At 35.9% G+C, this 18,391-nt stretch overlaps 1 protein-coding gene and 1 long non-coding RNA gene across 2 annotated transcripts; both read left to right on the top strand.

Annotated features, from left to right (window-relative positions):
• Nucleotides 1-320: 320 nt before the first annotated feature.
• Nucleotides 321-14,146, top strand: LOC134476756 (uncharacterized). Its single transcript, XR_010048557.1, has 3 exons — nucleotides 321-458; nucleotides 13,332-13,458; nucleotides 13,653-14,146. It is a non-coding gene; the product is annotated as an uncharacterized LOC134476756 (long non-coding RNA).
• A 1,888-nt stretch (nucleotides 14,147-16,034) lies between these two features.
• Nucleotides 16,035-18,164, top strand: LOC134476755 (zinc finger protein OZF-like; the record flags this gene model as incomplete). Its single annotated transcript, XM_063252426.1, has 1 exon — nucleotides 16,035-18,164. A coding segment is annotated over one exon (1,119 nt), but the record flags the coding sequence as incomplete, so codon positions are not given.
• Between the last annotated feature and the right edge of the window lie 227 nt (nucleotides 18,165-18,391).

The following is an 18,391-nucleotide window of genomic DNA, read 5'->3' as shown; positions in this document are numbered from 1 at the left end:
TGGGCAATAAAACTTATGGACACATTCCTCAGAGCAGCCCCGACCTATTCCAATTTGTCCCAGTCTGAGTTCACCAAATAAATTTTTCTGTCCTCAATGGATTGTTTCTTCCACAGGACATTCATCTGGTCACATTTGGGACAGAGCTTCAGGAGAAGGCACTATACCTTTAAGGAAACGCAGGACATCACTTAAAAGCCAAGATAAAGTAAAGTACTGGCAGGTGAGTGTGACAGCACAGAAAAGAGGTGGGTCCAGGAGGCAATCATTGATAAAGGTGGGCCAAGGGAGGAGGGTCAATGAAGTGGGCCAAGGGAGGAGGGCTCTTCCCATCGCTCTTGTAGAAGTTCTCACTGTGAGTTCAGTGCTGAGTGCCTGGAGCTGAGTTCATGTCAAGTTTCTGTGACTTCTTACTGAAGACTGGGTAGGATCCTTGGAAATCCTCAAGCGTAGAGATGGTAATTTGATGGTATTGGAGTTGGGAGTGGGATGGAATCTTGGCAGATCTGGGTGGTATTGGGCAGAACTGCTGTACACCCAGAGTGTCTTTTGCACAGCCTCAGGCACAGCTGTGTTTAGGAGTGCAGTGCTTTGGAGGCAAACCTGAATTCTGGCCTCAAAATTAGAAAACACTATCATTTGAATTCCTTATGTGAGACTTCTACTCGCAGTGATGTTATGGCATGAAACGAACTCATAATCCCATGACACTGTGTGTTATGAGTTCTGAAACCAAAATAAAAATAAGAAAGCTCCTTGACTTCAGGAATGTTTCATACATGGATAGATAGCCGTGAGGGTACACCTGGCTCTATGGATTTAAAATAGATCTCCAACTTTGTTTCCTTTTCTTTTTTCTTTTATGTTTTATTATTTATTGTTTGGATACAGAGTATATCACTGTAGTCTGACCAACCCATGATCTCCAGGCCATCCTCCTGCATCTGTCTCCAGTGTGAGGAGATTACAGTCCTGAGTCACTGCACCCAGAAAAAGAAATACTTTAAGCTGTGGTTCTCCAACGCTTTTCTTCAACTTGTGGGGTCTATAGGAAACAGGTTTTAGAGATAAACTGGATCTTTGTGTTTACATTTCTGTTACCTCAGGAGTTTAGTAATTAGCACCTGCAAGTCACTCTGGTAGACTAGAATCTGCAATTTATTGTGAAGTTCAAAGTCCTAGGTCATGATCTATTCTGATTTTAATTCTTATCCCAGCCACTACTTTTGCAACTTTATCTCAGGCCATGTCCTTAGCGAGTGCCTTATTTATAAGCAGTAGATAAATACTTTTTTACAATTGAACTACTGAAGCAAGGGTTTTCTTAAAGTTTAGAATGTTGTGAGGTATTTGGGGGATGGTGATGCATTAGTTCCTGAGTGGAAATTTCTTGCTGAGAACAACTTCTTGTAGGTGCTGCCTGCTAATCCCACACTGAGAAAAACAGCAAACTGGTGTCTACAGGGATGTAGAGATCTGATAAATATGAGATTGGAAATGGAAGTATGTTTCAAAACTTCAAAAATTTGTTACATTTGGGTTGGTTTTAATTTGACCTGAAATTTGAAGCACCGAGTGGGGTGTGGTGGCACATGGCTTTAATCCTAGGACTCAGAAGGCTGATACAGGAGAATCCTTGCAAGTTTAAGACAAGCCTGGGGCATGAAGTGAGTTCCAGGACATGGCATCCTGAATTACATCATGCATCCTTGTCTCAAAAGGAAATTTGAACAATGAGATGGACTGTTTTACTGAAGTAGAGGTATCTTCACATGGTCAGGATATTCATGAGCATTAAAGAATTAAGGACAAAAGTTTTAATAACATGTGCCAACATGATGGAAAGGAAAAGAGAGAGCAGGGGAATAGGGAGGGAGGCCCAATCAGCAGGCAGCATAGTAAAGGACTTCTGAGGTTAGCTTGACCTACTGTGACAGCACTGGAGGATTGTCTGCTTGGTAGGTCTGAGAGTAGGAAAAAGCTCGCAGGTCTATAGAAAGGAGGGAAACTTAGTCATTGATAAAATATTTTTCTCTGTCTACTGATCAGCTCTCCTAATCATCTCTGAGGTAAGATAGGTATTTAGAACCCTAGTATTGAAGGTTTGGAAATATGTTGGTCATCACAACTAAAATAACATGGGAAGGAGTTTATTTTGGACACCAAAGATTTCAAGATATATTTGTTGCTTCTTATTGTCCAGTGACGGACCTTAGAAATCTGGCCCTTATTAACATCCTCCAAATTTTGAAAAATATTTAATTAATAATAATTATTTTTTTTTTTTTTTGGCATTTAGAGATGCGGTCTTACTACTTTGCACATGGTTGCAAGAATTGTTGAGTCTTTGCCAGCACTTTGACTGCTGAGTTTGATAAACGGGAATGAAACTGTCAACCCTCTATATGTCCAGCAGAAATTCATGTTCTTTTAAATTTAAGAATGAATTTTAGGTACAACCAAGGTTAAGAGAAGAACTATTAATTGAGTGAAAGAATGCTTCTGTGAGAGAGACAGAAGGGGTCCCATGTGGAATGCCAAACACTCTGCATTTTCTAGGAATTTTTATAATGTAAAACAGTGAGATGAGGCAAGTCTAAAAACAGATCAATAACCCACAAGACAAGCAGGCATGAGGTGGGAAAGAGCTATGGTCAAACAATCAGTTTACTTCCTCAGGTAAAATTGACTAAATCAGAGACAAATGGGGAATTGAATCACATAGCAAGCTAGCATTCTTTATGGATCAGTCACTTTTTCTGTAGTTGGTTAGAATTGCAACTCCAATCTTCTCAAGGTGATCCATACCTAATCCCTAAGGATTATACTTAAGGGTGTGGTTGTATTTCTTTGTCATCTATCTTGAGATCTGGTCCACAGCATGTGGTGTTTGTCTCTTACAAAGTCACCAGATATCTGGTCCTCTGTGGGGGTCCCTTCAAGAGCCTAGGGATTTCTGATGGATGTAATATTTCTAACTAGCTCAACTGCCAGTGAGGGGATGACAGAAGTATTCTACTTTGATGATGATGATTGTGCCTCTGCTTTGCTGGAGGGATTTGGTCTGCTTCTTTAGTTCACACTTAATGCTCAGAGTCTCATACATCATCCATTGTAATGCTAGGGACTCAGGCATGCACTGCCATACCTGGATCGGTGTTTTATTTTCATGTTACCCAATTTCACCAAGAATTCACTGCTGGGGTAAAATAAACAACACTGAGTCATGGTGATGCACCAATTGAATGCCAGCCTCCTGGGAAAGTTAGCAGCGCTTAAAAATCAAGGCCACCATGGATAACTGAACTTTTTCAATATGAGATGCATATTGAAAGTTCATGTCCATCTCAAATTAACTTTTCTAAAGTCCATGAGGCCCTTGGATAATGAAGAGAAAATGTTTGAGTATAAACTTATATTGAATTTTTAAGTTGACACATAGTTTGTACTAGTGATACATGGCTCAATGTGAAGTTTATATGCTCATGTTGGAGGATACAGAGATGAGTCCCTTGTCTCTGAAAAGGACACCATGTGTGAACAAACAGTGATTCACAGTGTGCTGCATTCAGTGAAGTACATGTGATGTGTAGTGTTGTATTATGAATTTCTCTTTCTGTTATATCTGAAATACACATCAAAGTATTTGTATTCAGCAGCTTGAAAAATATCTAATGCTTAATGGTAGTGCTTGCAATAACAGATTTGTTTTTTGTGCATATTCAATTCATTTTGTTGTCCCTTTGTTTTAGTTTGATCAAGTCATTTTCCTTATGAAACTCAATTATCTCTTTTGCATTATTCCTTCCAGTCTTCAAATTGTCTCCTGTAGAACAGGAGCCTCACTTACCCAGTTGTTTCCAGTTTAGATAGCTGTATTTACCTGTTTCTCTTGAGCAGCTCTATCAGGAGAGCAGTGCAATCCTGTTTGGAAATGTGTACACTACTTTGGGTATTTTATGTCTATGTTTCTCTGGATTTTTTGATTATTGTTGTACTGATGAGGCCAATATGGTCATACTGCTTGACCTATATCCCCCAGACAAGAGGATATAAAGGAAATTTTAAATTAGCTGAAACTGAGCTGAGAGGTTAGCATTAAGTTTATAATTAGACACTACAAGTGTTTCTGTAATATATCTTTTAATTTCATCCCTGTAACACAGCTTAAGTTTTGGAATTTCAACTTAGTGGTGTGATTTATCATCAGAAGGATTTGTATTTTCAGGAGTTTCATCTCTTTAAAGGCAGAGGAGTTTCTAAGGTATCTAGGACTTTATTAGAGTACAGACTACATGCATATTTGTGTGAGCAAACAGAAATAGTTCAATAAGGTGACTAGAGCATGAAAATCACTAGATTCAGTTCCTGGGGCCTTCACTCAAGTAGAATGGGGGAGATGAAAATGCCCAGGAAAAATAGGCAAAGTATATTGTGTATTTTGTGATTAATTATTCCACTTAAAATAAAATTTGAGCATATTTGATTTTTCATGATGTGAATTACTGCTTTAGATCCATGAGGGTGACATAGTACTCTTGAGTAGGACAGGCCACAGAATCTTGGAATGATTGTGTCTAATGTACAGATAATTTTGCAAATCTTTTCTTTCTGAGGAAGTGATTCTAGTGGTTATAGAGCTTTACTGGTAAAATGTTTCTTTATCTCCTGCAAAGATTTAAGAGAATCAGAAAATTATTACTATATGAAGAATATCTTTGAAGGGAATTTTTAGCAAAATAAAGACTAATATTTTGTAATGATTATTGTGGTGTGTCTCATGATAGTATGAATGTCCCAGTCCATTTTTAATGCTCTACACTTTGCCGTGAATTACTGATTTATAGCACATTGCAAATGACTCACTTTGTATGTGCTTGACAACAACCAATATGACCTGGTTGGAATAACAAGGGGCAAACAAGTCTCTTACTTTTTTTTTGCATGAGCATAGGTATTTGCCATTTCCTTATGATATTGGCTTCACGTTGCTCCTGCTCTCAGAATCAAATCTTCAGCCTACCAGTGGAGATTCTTCAGGGGAGAGAGAGAGCCTGAGAGGAAGATGTAATCTCGTGAGTCATGTTTCCTTACAACATGAAGCCACACCCATACATGTCTTTCCTAATAACCTCAATGTTTTCAAACACTCAGAATGTGACAGTAGAATTCTAGGCATCAGGCATGCAAAGTTGATTATTAACTTTGGAAAAATTAGTAAGCCACAAGAGATTAGCATTCATTCCTTGAGATGGAAAGGTCTATTATAGAAAATTTACATGCTGAATCCTTATCTTCTCACAGGGCCAGAATTGAGGGTGGGACACTGCATGCAGCCTTCTTTCTGCTCTCCAGCTAGATTTAATTTTCATAAGTCTTGAATCCATTGTAGTGACACTGTTGTATATTTTAACCGAGTCATAGGAAATGCCAGGGACATCTAACTATGACAAATAAAATCAGAGTTTAATATGAGGCCTCAAGCAGACAAATAGTATCCTCTATATTGAGTATCATTGTAATAATGTTGAATTCCAGAATCAGTGAACACACACTCAGAATTCTAAGTCCTTCTAGGATGTTTAAAAATCACATGAGAATTTTTTTAAAGTTTAACATCAATAAATTTTAAAATACATATTACTATGGCTATGATGAAAATAATTACTATGAGCCTTCCAGGCATGTATAAACTACTGTCTTACATCTAGGGTCATGCAATACATGAATACACTTTTGAATATATTAGGTTCTATACCATATAATAATAAAAGTTGGATATTGTGATAGGAATGTAAATAACAGAAAGTGAAATAATATGATAAAGGACAACTTGCAAAGGGGCTGCCTGTTAAACACACAAATTGATCTCTGAAGTAGGGCATTCACATGTACATGCAATTTGTTTTAAACAAGGAATCAAACTCACAATGCCACATTGCCAGGTAACTACTGTGCTGCTCAGGTATATTCCTGATCTTGTACAAGAATTTTTTCTCTGTGTGCAGAGGAGGAAGCACCATTGCTCATGTAATTATTATAATTCATTGATAGTGGACATTGTTGAAAAAGACATGCTAAATGATGCACTTTGTGCTCTTTATATGTTTTATATGTCGTGTTAATATTTTTAAAATTATGTCAGTATGAATTGCATGTGGTATAATGCTCATAATTTCAATCAATTATTTTTTTTTCTTTTTTTATTTAAAAAAAAGCATAAAAAGGGTACAAGTATAGAAAATTTAAAAAATACACAGTAAGAAATGACTAGTTAATAGATTACATATTATCCTCTTAGAAATAGTTGTTCAAGTTACAAAATTGAAGCATATAAAGTGGACTTTCAAACAGTGAGAGTGCAATCAGTTTTGTTCAGTGATCCAAAAAAACTCAGTAATATGGTTATCTTATACACTTAAATATATATGTAGTTATAACCGTTAGAGCACTTTCTTTTCTTTGACACATTTTGGGTATTATTACTCCAACAGTACTTATTACTTTTTTTGAAGAGAGTAAAACCAAATGCGATATATCAGAACAGAGTCTGTCAAATCAAAAGGATTGACATAACTGATGATGTAAAAACAAAATACAAGGTGATCAACAATGGTTACCATACTGCCTCTTGCTATTTTAAGAAGAATTGCCACTTACAATAAAATTGAACAAAACAGTAAAGAATAAAACCAAAGCATTGGGGACCTTACAGGACTTTAATAGAAGATAATAATCAACCGGAATGGGCATCATAATTAAGCTTATTTTCTTCACAGTTTTGCCTATACTTTCAAAATTGGTAATATCAAGCAATGCAGAATACGGGAAAATCAGTCAAAAGAAGATGGTGAGGGCAATACAGGATTTCAAATCAAGTTAATTGGAATTCAAAGTAGGTTACTATAATGTACCCTGCTATTTTTTATTTATTTTTCCCTTAATTAAAAAGATAAAAAGAAAAAAAAGTAAATAATTTTTAAAAAGGGGGATTGAGATAAAAGTGGCCATAACAACAGAACAGCACAGGTCAAAACATAACCATTCAAGAAAAGTAGTGTTTCACCACAAGATATCCTAACATAAAAATAGTTACCATAATGTCTCTTTCCATAAAATCTTTGAGTATAACTTCATATACTGTAGCACCAAACATATCAAGACACTATAAAATCATTCAAGAGAATGACATTATTACTGGGTATTTAGAACCAATTAACAGAAAATGAACAATGGCTTCTGTATAATCTCCTTGTCTATAAAAGTTTTTACTTATTTTATCATATATATTAAAATCCAATAAGATACAACCTTTTAAGACCGATGGAGAAAGAAGAATACAAATTTGATGGGACTTCAAAACAAGATGATACTAAATCAGTACTAGCTATTATGATGTCTGGTTTTCTACAAAATAACTGTTCCTAACATCTGATCTTCTCTGCCTCATTTCTGTTGAGCTCTTTTTCTGTCATTTGTTGTCAGTTTGTCTTCTTCATTTTGCTTTCTGCTCCATTCATTGTGGCCTCTCTGCCACTATTTCTGGAATCTTGGCATTTTCCTTTTTTAGAATATCCTGCAGTATTTTCTGTAAAGTTGAATGGGTGGTTGCAAATTCCCCTAGTTCCTCTTTATCCTGGAAGCACCTTGTTTTTCCATCAATTTCTAGGAACAGTTGTTCAGGATATATCAATCTTGGCTGGAGGATATTATCTTTGAAAGCTTGAATTATTTCCCTCCATGCTCTTCATGATTTGATGGTTTATGCCCAGAAGTCTGCTGTAATTCTGACGTGTGTTCCCTTGTGAGTGATCTGTTTCTTGTGTCTGATGGCTTTCATATTCTGTTCTTATATTGGAATTCTGGAATTTTAATTATTATATGCCTGGGTGTAGCGCTGTTTGGGTTGTAGGTGGCTGGGGTTCCTGTATGCCTCATACATCTGAGTATCTTTACCATTTGCCAAATTCAGGAAATTCTCTTGGAGTATTTATGTGAATAGCTTTTGTAGTCCATTTGTTTGTGTCCCTACTTCTTCTTTTATGTTCTTAATTCTTAAGTTATAGATCCTCTTATCATCTTCTAGCCTTTGTATTGTTGCTGTTTGGTTTTTTTTTTGTTGTTGTTATTTTTACGAAGTTTTTCATTTCATGCTCCCTTATTAAAAATCTGCCCTCCAGTTCAGATAATCTATCCTTGGTTTCTTTCAAGCCATCATGCCAGTTTTTGATAGAGTTTTTTGTTTCCTGGTAATTTCTTTGAACCTGCTTCACATATTCTATGCTTTCTCTATTTTCTCCATCAAACAATTCTCCCCTTTTTTTCTGTTCTTCCATTCCACCATCTGTTTTTTTCTTGTCTGGTGTTTAGCATTTCTCTAACTATTTTACTTATAACTTGCTTCAGGTTGTTAATAACTTCATTCCTGAACTCATCTATAATGCTCCGGAGATAATGTTTTATGTCTATTGGTGCCGTGTCTGATATTGCATGTTTCTCAGGATTGGGGGTCGAGGATCCTTTCTTGCTGCTCCCTCTTCGCATATTTTTTGTTCATTGTATACAAGTGAATATAGGAGGCCCAGGTTCTTTTTTTGTCAGTTACAGTTGGGCTGGGGATCTAGCTCAGCAGCATAAGCGTCTGCCTTGTAAGCAGGTGGTCGTGAGTTTGATCCCTGGTACCCATAAAAAAAAAAGGTTGTTTGAATTGCACCATGTAGATGTTTCCACCCACTGCAGTGTACTAGGGAGATAGATACCTGGACAGGCTATGCTGGGCCCTATCCTCCAGGTCAATCTACTGAAGGCTTCACTGCTAGGGTGCACCTCCCGACACTGGGACCTTGTTTGGGCTAGCCTACTGGGTCTTAGTCAGCAGCGTCACGCAGGCCAGGCACTCCCCACCAATCCTGCTTGAGAGGGGAATATGTGACTGAAGTCACTGCAACAACCTGTTCTGGCTAGTCTGCCCAGTCGCAGTATGTGATTTGCTGAAGCCTCCTACTCTATGGAAGCATTGCCATTCCTCTCACTCACTGCAGGTCGATGCAGGGCTCCCTGCCAGTCCTGCTTTCAGCTCCATTCACTGCTTCCCACTCTGAGAGCTTTCGTGCCTCTCTCCTTGCCATGCCAATTGGGACACAGCAGCAGCTGCAGGAAACTCAAATCACATCTTCCAGTGGCACGGGGTCCAGCTTCTGTGCTGAGACCTTATCTTTTCCTGTTATATCACCGGGAATGTGTTTCCAGTTGGTTTCTCTTAGTTTAGTTCATTCCTGTGTTGGCAAAGTATACCTCCCCTTGATTAGGATTTCTCGCCCGGCACCATTCCTGGATTTTAAGTGCAGTTTCTCAGAGAGCCTCCAAAGCTGCTGCTCTCTATCCACCATGTTCTCCTGGAAGTCCAACATTTTTTTCTTGGTGAGTACATTCAAGTTTCTTCTGGCCAGTGATTTAGCTCAGCAGCATAAGTGCCTTCCTGGCCAGCACAAGGTTGTGAGTTCAATCCAGTTTTTGGAGGTTGGCTTCCACACTCAGTTGGCTTCAAAGCAAGTGGGCATGGCTGGGCTGCTGTTCAATGGCGGCTGCAAACCAAATCAGTTGTTGATACCTGATACATATTTACATGGCACATATCTCTATTTCAATCCAGAGATATTGTCTGTGGTACATTATCTTATAAATTCTATTAAATTTTTGTTGAAAATTTAATTTTTTCACCATATAGACTGTTATTTGAAAGTGAATATGTTTGTATGCATTCCAACTTACTCTGCTAATTTTTTCATCTTGTGTCTTGTCTGTGTCCACTGATGTCAATGTCTGATTTCCACCAGATATTTATGTATTTAGTTACATTAATTACTAAGTAATGCCTCTAATATTTTTAAGAGTTTCTTCTCTATTGTTCTTTGCAATCTGCACAAGTATAGAGCAATGAAAAATCCTATTTCTTGTGGGGTGGTTAATATTTTTATATTGCAGCAATTTTGTCTAGTTCTCTGTGGAAACTTAGCTTCCTGAGGCTCAGGGATGGGCCTGTAATGTGCTCTGCCCTAGTCTCAGATTTCCAAAAGACTGCCATGCAGAGTGATGCCATGCACTCAGCTCACAGCTGCTCTGTTGAGCTTCCTTCAGCACTGTGTTCTCTAACTTTCTACAATTAAAGTCTATGTTCTTTTCCAGTACCAGCATTCACTGTTTTTAATATGTTTTGACGCACTAAGTTTGAGGAACTGAAATGATTCTAAATGTGCATTCATTGACATGGATTGTGAAATCCTTAATTATTTAAGGTTTTTTTTGCAACGTTATGTAAAATTTGTGATTTGATCTCTCATTCTAAGAGCATTCTTCATTTTTTCTGCTTTTCATTTATAATTTTATTCCAGTATTGTGTAAGAGCCTGCTTTGCATGATTTCCACTCCACTGACTATGTTACATTCTGTATTGCTGTGTTGAACCTGGGTTACATGTGTGAATACTTCTTGGCTTGCTGTGAGGACAGTGTGCTATGTTTTTCTGTGATAAACCAATCAATAGAATCCATCTATTATATTGCTTTGAATTGTTATTTTGATGAATTTATGTGTGACCTTAAAGATTGCTCTGCCTTCTTGAGCTGTCAGTCACTGATGAAGATATTTTGAACTCTTAAATATATATTTGTAAATGATTGAATTTTCTCTCCCAATTCTGTTTCTGTTTATGTAGTTGATTGCTCTTTATATGGGCCATATGATATTTGTTTCTAAATAACTGCTGATTGTACATGTGGAATACAATCAAGCTAATGTAGTGTCAGTATGTTTTGTTGAATCAATGGCATTGAGGTATCTCTTTTTGCATAGCTTACTATTTAACCTATCGTATCAGTGTGCACACAATAAACACTGCTCTCTGGATCATGAGAGTATTTGCGGATTACCTAGTTGTCTAGCTATTAGTCAGCTCTGACACCTGTTCTCTCAGTCCCTTTTAATCTGACCTGTTCTGATAAAGTCTCCTCTCCTGACCTGTTTTCCTTTTGGTGAACTTCAAATTTCACAACTGTTAGCACTGAATTTGTTACAATGATATTTGTAACTGTAGTTTGTTTATCACTATCTAATATGGAAACTGTCCAATCATTTCATATCTCAAGACACATAAACAGATACAAATCAGTTAGTACCTGTATTGCAATTTATTGTTTTAATCATTTAAAGAAAATCTTATTCTCAAAGCTTTTGTGTATAGATTTAATGAGAGCAGTGAAAGAGTCACAGGGGTATTCAGAAAGTTTCACCAAAGGATCTTAGGCAAGAAATGAAGGTAACCGTGTGAAAAACATTCAGGTCAGAAAGTATTATTGCATGATTGATGAAAATTCTTTGGAAATATTCCAAAGTTTACAAAGTGCTCTTTTATGGAAATTATATTTTTAACTTATTCCCTTTAAGTTTTTAGAAACTACCATTGAAATTGCACATAGAAATGTATTGTGAAATTTTGTGATACTTATCAATTCAATCATTTCTCACAGTCATTCACAAGGGCTGATAGGTGAATCAAGGCCAAAGTACATTCTCATTTATTCTCTTGGTCACAGTTTCTGAGTCTGTAATTTCACTTGAAAAGAATCACGTGCATTTCAAGGAATCATAGAACAAAATACTTTGTAGACATTAGAAAGAATTCACTTGTATGTAGATTTTCATAAACTCCATAGAAAAGGAGTTTGTGGAACTTGAGAATAAAACTAATTATTTTTTCTTCCACACTTCAATATTGTTTGGTTATTTTCACAAATGTGATTTAGATTTTCTTTTCTCTTCATTATTTTTGCTGGGTCACATAAATTTTATTTATTTTTAGATTTGTGCTCATTGATCTTAACTCTATGTAAAATCTTTGTATTGTGTTCCCAATAAATGTTTTCTTGTTTAATTCCAATTTTCATAGATTTCAACTTATAATTTTCATGGCTGCTTGATTTTCTTCAGAAGAGTTTTGCACTAACTATTTTTCAGTATAAATTTTACAGTAATTCGTGTTTCTCTTCCTCATTTCAATTGTTCACCAATGCACATAGGCAAGGATAGTGTGCAGGCCGAAGTTCTAGGGACATACTTGTTTCTTTCTGAATGTAAATGAAACATATTGGGCTTTCTTGCTTAGAAGCACAATGCCAGCTGAATTGTGACATAATATTCCATGTGAATGAATTGAAGGTTGTTTTCCTTTCCTGAGATCCATTTGTCCACTGATATGAATGTTGAATGTCAAATATTTTCCTGTTTATTAGGCAAAATGTTTCCTTGCACACAAATATTCAATGTTTACAGGCTTTTTTTCTCTAACATACATGTACAGTTGTTGGAACTAATCAAAGGTGCACTTGAATTCTCTTTTTGCTACTGGAAATTGTATTCAGGCCCTTGCAAATCTCATACAGGTGCTTGTACCATTGATATATATCCTGGGTGCAAAGTTGTCATTTGTCAATGACGGTGAATTAATTTTAATTTTCATTTGGTACAGGGTTTAATGAATGGCCTCACTTTGTAGTCAGAACTGTCCTTGTTACATAGCCCAGGGTGGACACTGTATGCATGGCAAGCATGAAATTTCTAGTAATCCTCTTACATCACGATTTCAAGTTCTGAGAGTACAAGCATATACTACTCCACTGTACTGAACTCTTCCTTCTGTATTTAGTGACCAGTTACTTTGCTATTCCACTATTTTCACTCCAGTTCAAGCATTTCATATATGTTTTTTTTCCCACATTATCTTCCTTTGCACCCTAGTGGAATTTCCAGTGTATAAGTACAAGGAGATAATTTAGTATCCCTGAGCTAAATATTTATAACTACATTTTCCCTTATTTCCTTGTCTATAGAATGGTCAAATAAAACTTTTCTGTCATTAAATTTTAATCACTCAGAAATCTCTTTTCATATTCAACTAAATATTTATCTATAAATCTAGATTCAAGACCATGATGCTGTTGAATAAAAAGACAAACTCCGTGTTATGAATAACCAATATTTTGTGAATGGTGGTTTGCATTCTAACTCTTTGAGCTCTGCTTTAAAGTAAATGAAAAACTACACTATTGGTGGCCCTGTGGGACAAACCATGCTACAGTTCTGTGATTGCTTTAGCAGTGTGTCATAGTCTAGCATCAGTGTTACTGGGTGACTATATTTGAATGTACTTGAGTTTTGATGACCATGATATGCAGTTAATACTTGAAAGAATGAATTTCAGTTAGACTACTTATTACAGGAACTGAGGTATATCAGGTTATGTATGCCTGAACTTCAGGACCCTTGTCAATACTTAGGAGACAGTGACCTTTGAGGATGTAGCTGTGAAGTTCACTCCAGAAGAGTGGGATTTGCTGACTCCATCCCAAAAGAAGCTCTACAGAGGAGTGATGTGGGAAACATATATGAATATTACTGCAACAGGTAAGGATGATATGTTTGTTTATACTAACAGCATTAATTATTGCTCATTGATACAGTTTAATATATTTGATAATAATAACATTTGCTTGTATATCTCTAGTCTGATTATACTATACTATGAGCATAAATCAAATCAGGGATGTTTTAATGTACAGTTATAGTAAGTATATTTTATTTCTATGTCCATATTACAGGAAAAATATGGAATAATCAGCAAAGTAAGGAAGAGGACAAAAATTGCTCAAGTAATATAAGGTGACTGAAACACAGAAGAGAAAGAGAACATTACTTAATTGTCAGTGTGTGAGCATAAATATTAAAACAAAGGAACCTGAAGAAATGAGATCATGTTATACCTTACTTAGCCTCAAAAAATACCAAGAGATATACTTGATTTTATTTTGTATTATCTGGGAATCCATAGAAACATATTGAAATATAAGAATCAGAGGTAATTCTAATACATGTACTAAATAACACTATGTAATGTATCAGTTTAAAGATTACCTTCGTGATCAACATCATAGAAATGTATGAAAATAAATTTAAATATTGTATTTTGATATGTAGGAAATGAACAAATTGTGAAAGTTGATAAAAACCCATCTTCAAAATATCATTTAGATATACATGTGAATACTGAGACTTTCATGATCTAGAATTCTTTTCACATAGAATCAGTATTCCAAATGAAAATGAATTCTACTGTTATAAGTACTTTGAAAATATCCTATAGAATGTTGAGATGTTCATGTTTAAAATTCCTCATACCTTGTTGATGGATACATAAAATACAAACATGGTAAAAACTATTCAGTGGTCTGAAAATTAAAACAACATGTTTCATATTGTTTCACATGTACATCGACAAAGATATCTTTTTTAAAATCTTTTGAGCCATGATTTTATACTGTAGTTCAGGTTGACTTTGAGCTTATTGTGAAGCCCATGATGGCCTGAAACTCAGAGCAATCCTCCTGCCTCTACCTCCTGACTCTTGAGTGGGTCATACTGTGTCATTATGTGTAATGATTCTCTCAGTATATTGTCAAATACATTAAAATCATCAAATGTTAGTGAACCATTAGTGTGTTGTTTGTTAAAGCACATGAAAGGGCATTTACAATATCTAATACAAGAATCAACTCCCAGTAGCTAAGCATTGAGAAGAGCCCAGATGCCCATCACTGGATGCCAAGGTAAAGAAAATTTGGAGTCAGCTAAATATTGTGGTGCATTCCTGCAATCCCCAAGCAGCTGGGGAAGCTGAATCAGCAGGATGATAACTTGAAGTTCAGCTTGGACAAGTTGATGGTCAATAAAAATCTCTCTCAACAAAACAAATAATAGGTCAGCAAATGTAGTTCATTCTATGACCTGTGTTTAACTAGACGTTGAAAAAAAGCTATACAGGGAACCATGATATCATTTCCAAAGAAACAAGAAGTATTGGACCTTAAGTGAAGGTCCTATTTCTATTCAGACATAGAAATGGAAATATCACAGGTTTTTCTTCTCTCTCTCTCTCTCTCTCTCTCTCTCTCTCTCTATCTCTCTCTTTTGGTACTGAGGAATGAACTCACAATCTCATGCTTGCCAGGCTGGTGCTTATGCTGCTGAGTTAAATCCCTGGACACAACTCAGGTGTTTTCTTAAATGAGAAATTAAAAACTTATTTGAGAAGTGAAAGTAAAGAGAGAATATATGACCAGAAATCCTTATGTTCTGTAGATGAGAAAGATGATCGGGCTAAATAGACAAAGGGGAGTTAAGACACGAAGAGCTAAAAAAAATGATCAATGTTTGCTATTCATTTGTACCAGTCTCCTAAAATGATATTAAGTATTAGAATCACATAACAATTTAAAATTGTCTAAATGGAGCAGGGGATTTATCTCAGGGGCATAAGTGTCTGCCTTGCAAGCATGCAGTTGTGAGTTCAATCCCTGGTACCAAAAAAAACAAAAAAAACAAAAAAAACAAAAAAAAAAAAACAGTAAAAATTTTTAAAATGAATAGTATTTTGAAAGAAGTCCTGCAGGGCAGTGAGTCAGTTAACCATCAGAATTACCTAGCAGGAATCAAACTAAATTTGTCATCATAAAATTTATTGCTAATGTGGAGCCTTTTCCATTGTGATTGATGTCTTTTTTAATTTCTTCACAGATGTGATGAAGACAATTATTTGAGAATTGAAGAGCAGCCATATAAATGTAATGAAGATGTAGAGACCTGCAGTGTTTTCCAGTCCTTTTGGAAGCATGAAATGAGGAACACTGTAGAGAGACCCAGTGAATACGGGCAAAATGAGGAGGAGAGACATGATCTTAGTGAAAAAATTCACTCTGGGCAGAAAATGTTTGTAGGTAACAAAAGTGTCAAAGCCCACACAACACCGAACAGTGTTCAAATCCCCAAGACAAACCACAATTCAGGAAACTTATATGTACAAAAACACTATGAGAATAATTCTATTTCTTCATCCAATATTAAAAACCTATTAGAAAATATGGTAGAGAGAAATATCATATAATTGAAAAATGTGCAAAAGCATTATCTCACAGTAATTTCTTTAAAAAAGTAAGAAACTTCACACTGGAAAGCAACCACATGAATGCAAGCAATGTGGGACAGCATTCAGTAAACTCAGTGGCTGTCAAAGTAATAAAAACATTCACACTGGGGAGAAATCCTTTGCATGCAACAAATGTGGGAAAGCATTCAGTACAGCCTCTGCTTGTAAAGCACATGATAAAATTCACACTGGTGAGAAACCCTTTGTATGTAAACAATGTGGGAAATCTTTCAGTCAAAACAGTGACCATATTAAACATGAAATAATTCACACTGGGGAGAAACCCTTTGTATGTAAGCAATGTGGGAAATCTTTCAATCAAAAGTGTAACCTTCTTAGACATGAAAGAATTCACACAGGGGAGAAATCCTTTGCATGCAACAAATGTGGGAAAGTATTCAGTACAGCCTCTGCTTGTAAAGCACATGATAAAATTCACACTGGGGAGAAACCCTTTGTATGTAAACAATGTGGGAAATCTTTCAGTCAAAATAGTGACCTTATTAAACATGAAAGAATTCACACTGGGGAGAAACCCTTTGTATGTAAGCAATGTGGGAAATCTTTCAATCAAAAGTCTAACCTTCTTAGACATGAAAGAATTCACACAGGGGAGAAACCATTTGCCTGGAAACAATGTGGGAAATCTTTCTGTCAAAGCTGTCACCTTATTAAACATGAAAGAATTCACACTGGGGAGAAACCCTTTGCATGCAGTAAATGTGGGAAATCTTTCAATCAAAAGCCTAGCCTTCTTATACATGAAAGAATTCACACAGGGGATAAACCCTATGTATGCAACAAATGTGGGAAAGCATTCAGTACATCCTCTGCTTGTAAAGCACATGATAGAATTCACACTGGGGAGAAACCCTTTGCATGTAAACAATGTGGGAAATCTTTCAGTCAAAACAGTGACCTTATTAAACATGAAAGAATTCACACTGGGGAGAAACCCTTTGCATGCAACAATTGTGGGAAAGCATTCAGTACATCCTCTGCTTGTAAAGCACATGATAGAATACACACTGGGGAGAAACCCTTTGTATGTAAGCAATGTGGGAAATCTTTCTGTCAAAGCAGTCACCTTATTATTCATAAAAGAACTCACACCCTATAGAACATCTATGGTACAACCAATATACCAAAACATTCAGTATACCGAAGTGCTGAAAATGAACCCTTTCCATTGATGTAAGTAATTTGTGATGTATTTTAGCTATAATTGTAGCTTTTTTGTATAGAAAAGAATTCACTCTATTTAAAAATCCCTATCTATATGAGAAATGAGTAAATGGATTTGTTTATCCATTCTCACTTTATAACATCAAATATATCACACTGGGAAAAAATCCTATGAACATAAGGAATATAGGAAGACTTTCCATACCATTGAGATTGCCACTACATTTAAGAACTCCCTCTGTGTAGTAATTCTATGCAATTGAACAATGGTAGATCATATGTAGCACACAAAAATGCCATAGGGAAATTTTGAGTACAAGGAAGATGTCATATATATGTAGGCAGTGTGGCAAAGATTTGCTGCAGTGCTTCCCTTTTGAAAACATAAGATTCCTCTCACATTGGGGAGTAACTGCATGTAAGGAAGTTTTTGTAAAAGTTCAGCTGATAGCTGCTAACCTTCTGAGTGATGTCATACTATGTCCCAAGATTATGTATGCAATGTCGGAAAGTATTCAGTATACATATTTATTGTCAAAAGTGTGAAAGTAATCCGAGTTAAGTGAAATCATACATATGTAAGGGACTATTTTGAAAATAATTTCAAAATTAGTCATGTAGAGGAGACCTGCCAAAATAGTATAAAATAATTTCTGTCAATATATGCTCATACATTTTTGAAGACAACCCGAAACAGAATTATCCTAAAATATTTTTGTCTTTTTTAATACATATTTTATCTTTCTGTAGTCTTAATAAAAATGTTGCACCTTTTAAAGAAAATTTAAGTATGCTATATGATTTTTTCCATGTTTTGATCTGCCAATGTCTTGTTTGGATGGATGACACCTAATTGTCTCATGACAAGTTTTCACATCAGAATCTGTAACTCTTGTATCAGTTTACCAAGAAGTGTCTATACATTCACATTCAAAATTGTGCTTGTGTTCATGGCCTGTATCCATGTAGCCATCCTAATGTTAAGATATACCATCACAAATGCAAAGGCAGACACATTCACTGTCAGGAACAAGAATGAAATTAAATTAGGGAAAATCCTTATCATGCAAGACATTTAGAAACATGTTCAGTATACAAACAGGTTATAAACAACATGATAGAACTCTCATTAGGGAGAAAGACTATGTAGGTGCATAATGTGGAAAATCTCTC

Source organism: Cavia porcellus, unplaced genomic scaffold (assembly GCF_034190915.1).
Source record: "Cavia porcellus strain 051 isolate PalLab524CR breed Dunkin Hartley unplaced genomic scaffold, mCavPor4.1 scaffold_7, whole genome shotgun sequence".
Classification (NCBI taxonomy): domain Eukaryota; kingdom Metazoa; phylum Chordata; class Mammalia; order Rodentia; family Caviidae; genus Cavia; species Cavia porcellus.
This window is presented reverse-complemented; position numbering and strand designations above follow the sequence as displayed.